Consider the following 7,889-nt stretch of genomic DNA (forward strand, 5'->3'; position numbering starts at 1 on the left):
ACACCCCTCCCCTACCTCCCATGAGCAATGGTTGATAACAACTCATATTTCCTATAAACAAGAAATGGGGAACACGGAAATAATTTGTACCAGGGACAGATCCACAGGGTCCTGCTTGGTTTCACTAGTACCTGTGGTACAATGCTAAATTAAATTGGTCATATTAGGAATCTTTGATTTTTTCATGCCTTAACATAAATATTTTAACATTTTACACTTCACTTTTGCAACATGATAAAGGTAGGCTTGAGGATAATATTAATAATTTATGGCAAATAGTATCTCTTTTGTTTTAGACAATTTTTATCATGAATGGAAGTTGATTATGCTGAAATACCCTAATTTTGGCATCTATGGAAATGTAGTGAATTATTGCCATATGTTTACAAATGGTATAGCATCCTTGCATTTCAGTGGTTACCGAAATTGACCTTGGAAAAGAAGCTTTTTCACACATTGAAGAATTTGGTATGTTCATATTTTGCTAATGAAATTTGCATCTATGTTCATGAATGTGATTGATAGGATTTTTTATTTTATATATCACCTATGATTGGTTATGATTTAAATTATATTGTATTTATAAAACAGGTTCATATTTGTTCTTTTTTCAATACTATTAAAGAATGTGAATAAAAATGAAATGTTCAAATTGTGAATAAATGATAGAAAGTAACCTAGACAAATATCTAGATAATACTTTGTCAAGATTTTTAAATAAATTTTACACTAGGTAGGAATTTCTGTTTTTACGATATAGTAGTAAACTTATTTTTGTGAGATTAAATATGAAGTTATTTATAGTGTTGAAACCAAGCAGGACCCTGTGGGGCCCTCCTGGGCATAAAAGCCTTTCTGTGTCCCCTGTTTCTGGTTTGTAGGAAATGGTTTCATTCAGTCTCCTTGACTTTCCCTGAGTTCCAAAGGGCAGATTCAAACAGTTGCTAATCAGGGAGGGGAGGAAGTGAAGAAACATGGGAAGAACAGTCAAGAAACAGTAGTGTAGTCTTGGGGAACTGTCCTGGTCCTTCCTCAAGGAATATGGATAGCAATATTTTTAAGCTCCTCTATACAACCAAGGTCCCCATCCAGGAGGAGCATGGCAACTTCAGGGCTGAGCACAAGATTTCCTGCAGCCCTCACCCCAAATTCTGCCTATAAAAACTTTTCCCACCAAAGTATTGAGGAATTTGGGGTTTTTGACCATGAGACACCTATTCTTGCTCAGCCAGTTTATCTGGCCTCACTGTGCATCCAGCACAGGAATATACTTTGGTAACATTTTTTTCTAACTTCAAACTTGGATATTTAGCTCTCTGATATTCAACCTTCCTTTTACTTATATAAACATTTAATACTATACATTTCTTACTGATTCCAGCATTAGCTGCATTCCATCTCAATATCTAGCATTTTGTTATCATTCAATTTTAGTTAGCTTACAATTTTTATTACAATTTCTTCTTTGACACATTGGTGTTTTAGAAATGCCTTTTAATATTTCTAATTGCAGTCATTTATGTTTTTGGTTACAAAACATTTGTTTGTTTTTTTTTTTACAAATTTATAGAAGGAATTCCTTCAATTTATATACATATATATATATATAGTCTAAATTTAATTAATATTTCTCTTTCTGAGAAATACAGGTATATTCAGATTTTTAGCTCCAACCTGTTTCCATGATTTATGCCCTTCTGTATTAGAGAATTGTCATTATTATTATCATGTTGATACTATGAATGTATACAGTCAGTATTTTTAAATTGACTTCCATGTTCACCATTCTTTAATGTTCATTATTTCTTAGTACACCATATATATCTTACTATGGGATTATTTTTATACATCCTCAAATAATTATGCAAAATCTCCTTTAGTGATGGGCTATTGGGAGTAAACATATTCAGTTGTTCTCAGAAAGTATTTTTTACCATCTTTCTTGGAATAGTTTTCCTGGATATATAATTCTATACTTTGACAGTAATGTTTTCCTAGCTCTTTGAACGTGTCATGCTTCTGATTCTGTTATGGTTTTGCTAACGTGTCTGTAGGCAGAAGTGTGGTATTCAACCACATGTCTCAAATGAATGTAAAAATAAAATACCTGATTTATAGTGATTTCTGTTTGATGATTTTCATTTTCATGGCTGTATTGTAAAACAAGCTAGCAACGTGATACCCTGAAAACATAGCTGGAAAGATGTGTGCAAAATAGAATTCCTTTTTTTTTTTTAAGATGGTTTCAATTCATTCAGGATGACTTTTTTTAGTATAGTTCTTTTTGATTTGCTCCCACTTCCATCTTCTTTCTACCAGTATCTTTTATTCCATTCTTCTCCACCAATCTGTGTAGCTCTAAAACTCAGCTCCTTGCAGAGTTTATGATTAATCTCTCTATTAAAAATGTTATCCCCTTTCTTGTCCACATCTGCTCCCCCTTAAGATTGAGGAGTATCAAAGAAAAGAGGGACTGAAACCAAGCAGGACCAACAGTTTATAACAACTATAAATGGAATATAACCTTTAAAGATTGTGATTTGCTACATGGCACACCTATAACTTATATTACACAGCAACTATATTTCAATTTTAAAAATAAAGGTGTTGGTTCTTAATACTTCAACCAGGAGTATGGGCCCTAAGCTTAGACATCCTTAAACAAATAGTGATTTCTGTGCACATCTCTCCTCTTTGACAAGGAAAACAGTTCTATTTTACTTAGCTATCTAACAGTGAAAAGTAGTGAAAGGGTTAGTTACTCAGTCATCTCTGACTCTTTGTGACCTCGTGGACTGTAGCCCACTAGGTTCTTCTGTCTATGGAAGTCTCCAGGCAAGAATACTGAAGTGGGTAGCCATTCCCTTCTCCAAGGGATCTTCCCAACCCAGGGATTGAACCCAGGTCTCCCACATTAAAGGCTTATTCTTTACTGTCTGAGCCACCAAGGAAGCCTGCCTAACAGTAGAGACTTGTATTGTGCTAATTAAGAACCAGTTGACTGAAAGGGTCAGTTGACCCCTAAGAGCTGAGTAGCATTCCTTCTACTTAATTCCCCTCCATCCCCACATTTTCTCTTATAATTCTGTCTTTACTTAGCACTGGAACTATCAGAAATATCTAAGACAGTTGATTGAAATGAAGATTCTAGGGATCATACTGAATAAAGCTTCTAGGCATTGAGGCTCACCTGCTTTCACTACAGATCCTGCAAGTAGACCCAGCTGTAACACATAACCCAAGGCTTTATCAGGAGGAAACAACTGAATAGGTCCTTGAGACAGGAAGGGTGGACTAGAATCACTTAAAAAGAATCAGTACCTAGATCAAAAATTACTCTTATACTATCAAAAATGAACCAAAACCCCAAATGCCATATCACTTTTATTGAATACATGCTGAAGCTCTAAGGGAAGATGTCACCTTCCACCAGTGCTCCTGTGATCTGACAATTTAAGCTGTCCCCTGTGCTCTGAATCCTTTAAAAGCATCTTCTCTGGACAACACATGCCCCAAACTCCATGAAGTCTGCAGAAGTGATCCACATCTGCTTGAAACTGCTCAGAGAGGTCACGATGGAAGCACCAATCCACGCAGAGAAACATCTATCAGGAGAAGCAGTGATCTTGATGGGAGTGCCTCTGAAGGCCAGCTGTTCCAGTTCCTTCATAAGTCTTTCCTCAAGCCCAGGGAAGAGAGTGGTGCCCCCAGACAGAACAATTTCTGCAAAAAGATTCTTCTGGATATCAGTGTCACACTTCATAATGCTGCTGGAGACCATTTTTGATAGTCCTGGGTTGTGGACACCTAGGTGGTCAGGCGCAAAAAGAATCTCAGGTACCTGGTACAGCTGGTCCCCAAGGTGGATGACATTCCCATCTGGTAGCCTGTATTCTTTCAGGATCTCCTCTGGCTTCTTACAAAGTTCTTTCCCTGGTTCCAAGGCAACATAGCACAGCGTCTCTTTTATGTCATCCACTAAGGCCTTGTTGAGTATGCAAGGGTAATTACACCCACTAGCCAGGAGGAGGCGGGTGAGGTGCTCTGTGATGTCCCTGCCTGCCACATAGAGCTTGGTGACAGCATGAGGCAGGGAGTAACCCTCAAAGATGGGGACAGTGCAAGTGATCCCATCCCCACTGTCCACCACGAGGCCCGTGACAGAGGCAGAGGCATAGAGTGCTACGACCGCGTGGTTGGACAGGTAGAAGGCTGGCACATTGAAGGTCTCAAACATCACTTCTGTTGTCTTCTCGCGAGTCTCTCTTGGGTTCAAGGAGGGCTCAGTCATGAGCACAGGTCGTTGACAGGGTTTTACTCCAAGTTCCCACTCAAAAAGATACTTCCAGAGTTTCTCCATGTCATCCCATCTTGTTACCAGTCCACGTTCAATGGGGTAGTGCAGCTGCAAGGCCTCATACTTGAACAGGGCTTTTTCTCCCACAACGTAATTTTTCTGATTGGCTTCTGGTAAAGCCATGTTGTATTTAGGATGCCCCACGACAGAACTGATGACATGACGGGGCCCAATCTCTCCAGACATACCTACTTTGCAGAGTCCTGATCCATTGTCAAAAATTACAGCTGGAGTGTCTAATGCGTATGGGTTAAACATGTCTGCAGGATGCTCTTCTGACCTTCCCCAAAGTAAAGAAAGAACACGGCCACTTTTGTGAGATAACAGGTACCTTTGCAAGTTTATCAGCCACAAGATTCCAAAGCTCTCAGGTTGTCACTGAAGCAGAGCTAGCAGGCTGTCCCCTATCCCCACCCTCAACCCATGAATCTTGTCCCTTTTCAGGCAGTGCAAGGCCTGCTGAGGCAATTTCAGTGATGACCACTCCCTATGTAATAATGTAACCAAGGCAACAATTGTTCTCAGAGAGCATCAGAGGCTGTTGAAGGGGCGGGGTCTCTAAGCCACCAGTGATCCTAGCTTGGTGAGACTTCAAACAGAGGAAGGCAAACCATACCTCTCAACCTCTTTTATAAGTCTGAACATGAAGCAAAGGCCTAACCTCAGAATCAAATGAAGTAGCCTAGCTGTGAGGTTGCCCCAGAAAGGTGGCTTCTATGTACAACTGAGCTGCTGCTCGTGAGATGACAAGCTTACTCTTTCCTTTGTTAATGGAAGTAACTAACCATCAAACACACATTCAAATTGGAGTAAAGATACCTATAATCCAGTTCTAGAGGTGCCCTTTTTTTATCCCCCCTTATATTTATTTTGTTTTAGAACAGTTTTGTTGAGAAACATTTCGTATATAATACATTCACCCATTTATATAGTACATTTCCATTAATTTCAATATATTCACTATGTACAAACATTACAAAAGTCAAGTTTAGAATATTTTCCCTGCACCTGTTAGCTATCACCCTCTTCAGGTCATCCTCATGAGCTCTGAAGTCCACTAATATATTTTTTGTCTCTATAAATTTATCCTTTCTGATTTTTCACTTAAGTGGATTTGTACATATGGCCTTTCATGCCTGGCTTCATTTGTTCAGCATACTTTATTCAAAGTTCTTCCATCTGAATATAATACTTTTTTTAATGCTTTTGTATAGCATAACATTTTTTTTCCACAGTATTTATTTGTAATCCCATCTTATTTCTGTAAGTTTGGTAGTAATATCTCCTTTTTTGAAATTTTTAAGAAAATCGACATTTGGTTTAATTGATTCCTCCATTTTTTCTATTCTCTATTTCAATCATTTCTGTACTGTTTTTTTTTAAATAATTTTGTTCATTTTGCTTGCTTCAGTTTGCTCTTCTTTTACCTGTATGTTAAGTTTGAAGGTTAGGCTATCAGTGTAAAATCTTCTTTAAAAAAAATACAGACTGAGATGAATCATTTTATTTGTCAACTTGGCTGAGCTATTGTGCCGAGTTGTTTGGTCAAACAATAGTCTACAAATTATTATGAAAGTATTTTGTATATGTGATTAAGATTTAAAATCAATTGCCTTAAATAACGGAGATTAATATCCATAAGATGGGTGAGCTCCATCCAAACAAAAGGCATTTAGAGCAAAAACTGAAGTTTATAGAAGCAGGAATTCTGCCTCAATACTGTAATGTAGGAAACCTTCTTTAGTTTCTAGCCTGTTATCCTGCCCTATAAATTTCACTCAAGACTGTAATACTATCATGGTTTAATTTATGCGTCTACTTGATTTGGCAAAGAAATGGCCAGATATCTTATAGAAAATTATTTCTGAGTGTTTCCATAAAGGTGTTTCTAGTAGAAATTAGCATTTGAATTGTTAGATTTAGTAAAGTGTACCCCACTCCAGTACTCTTGCCTGGAAAATCCCATGGATGGAGGAGCCTGGTAGGCTGCAGTCCATGGGGTCGCTGAGTCAGAGACGACTGAGCGATTTCACTTTCACTTTTCACTTTCTCGCATTGGAGAAGGAAATGGCAACCCATTCCAGCGTTCTTTCCTGGAGAATCCCAGGGACGGGGGAGCCTGGTGGGCTGCCGTCTATGGGGTTGCACAGAGTCAGACACGACTGAAGAGACTTAGCAGCCTTACTCATACAAGTGGGTATTATTCAAATTGCTGAAAGCCCTGAATAGAACAAAAAGACAGAGGAAAGACGAATTTGCTCTTGGTGTCTCTGGGATACCCATCTTTCGACATCTGACATGATGGGTATTCTTGTTTCATGGGTCTTCAGACTTGAACCAGAACTTTCACCATTGAATACCATGTTTATCAGATATTCAGGTTTGGACTAGAACTCTATCACCAGCATTCCTAGGCCTCCAGGTTACAGCTGGCAGTTGATGGGACTTCTTAATATACAAAAATGCATGAAATAAACATCTTTTTAAGCTCTATGTCTATTCTATTCTATTGGTTTTGTTTTTCTGGAAAATCCTGAAGAATAAAAACATCAACTCTTCTTTTTTTCAGCTTTTTTTGAGGTATACTTAATATACATTTGCTATGGTGATCTGTGATCAGTGTTCTCTGATGTTACTCTAATAATTTTTGGGAGGTGCCACAACCACAAATCAAGTCCTTATAAGAAGGCAAAACTACAGAATATATATATTTTGACCACTACACTGATCAGTCATTCACTGATCTCTTTACCTCTCCTGGAGCCTCCCAATTTCTGGAACGCAAAAATACTGAAACTAAGTCAATTAATAACCATACAATGGGGCTTCCCTGATGACTCGGTGCTAAAGAATCCACCTGCCAATGTAGGAGACTTGGGTTTGATCCCTGATCCGGGGAGATCCCACATGCCGCAAAGCAACTAGGCCTGTGCACCACAACTACTAAGCCTGTGTTCTAGAGCCTGGGAAGCCACGACTACTGAGCCCAAGTGCTGTCATTACTGAAGCCTATGTGCCCTAGACGCTATGCTCCATAACAAGAGAAGCCACTGCAATGAGAAAACTGCACACTGCAATTAGAGAGTTGCCCCCACTTGCCACAACTAGAGAAAGCCTGTGTGTAGCAATGAAGACCCTGTGCAGCCAAAATAAATAAATAAAATTATTTAAAAAATAACCATACAATAACCTCTAAGTGCTCAAGTGAATGGAAGAGTCACACCACAACTCTCACTTGAAATTAAAAGCTAGAAATGATTAAGTTCAGTGAGGAAAGTATGCCAAAGGCTGGGATAGGCTGAAAGTTAGGCTTCTGGCACCAAACAGCCAAGTTTTGAGTGCAAAGGAAAAATTCTTGAAGGAAATAGAAAAGTGCTCATAAGATTTAAGGAAAGAGGCCATCTCCATCACAACAAAGTACAGGTTAAGCAGCAAATGCTGATACAGAAACTGAAGCAAGTTATCTAGAATACCTAGCTAAGATGATGAAGGTAGCTATACTAAAAATCCTTTTAGTAGATTTTCAATGGAG

General features: G+C 38.5%; 1 protein-coding gene across 1 annotated transcript; it reads right to left on the reverse strand.

Annotated features, from left to right (window-relative positions):
* Nucleotides 1-3,481: 3,481 nt before the first annotated feature.
* On the reverse strand, nt 3,482-4,615 carry LOC133052436 (actin-related protein T1-like). The gene has a single exon (XM_061137322.1). It carries the CDS (start codon nt 4,613-4,615, stop codon nt 3,482-3,484), a length of 1,134 nt encoding a protein of 377 aa, XP_060993305.1.
* Nucleotides 4,616-7,889: the final 3,274 nt, after the last annotated feature.

Source organism: Dama dama, chromosome X, assembly GCF_033118175.1.
Source record: "Dama dama isolate Ldn47 chromosome X, ASM3311817v1, whole genome shotgun sequence".
Taxonomy (NCBI): Eukaryota; Metazoa; Chordata; class Mammalia; order Artiodactyla; family Cervidae; genus Dama; species Dama dama.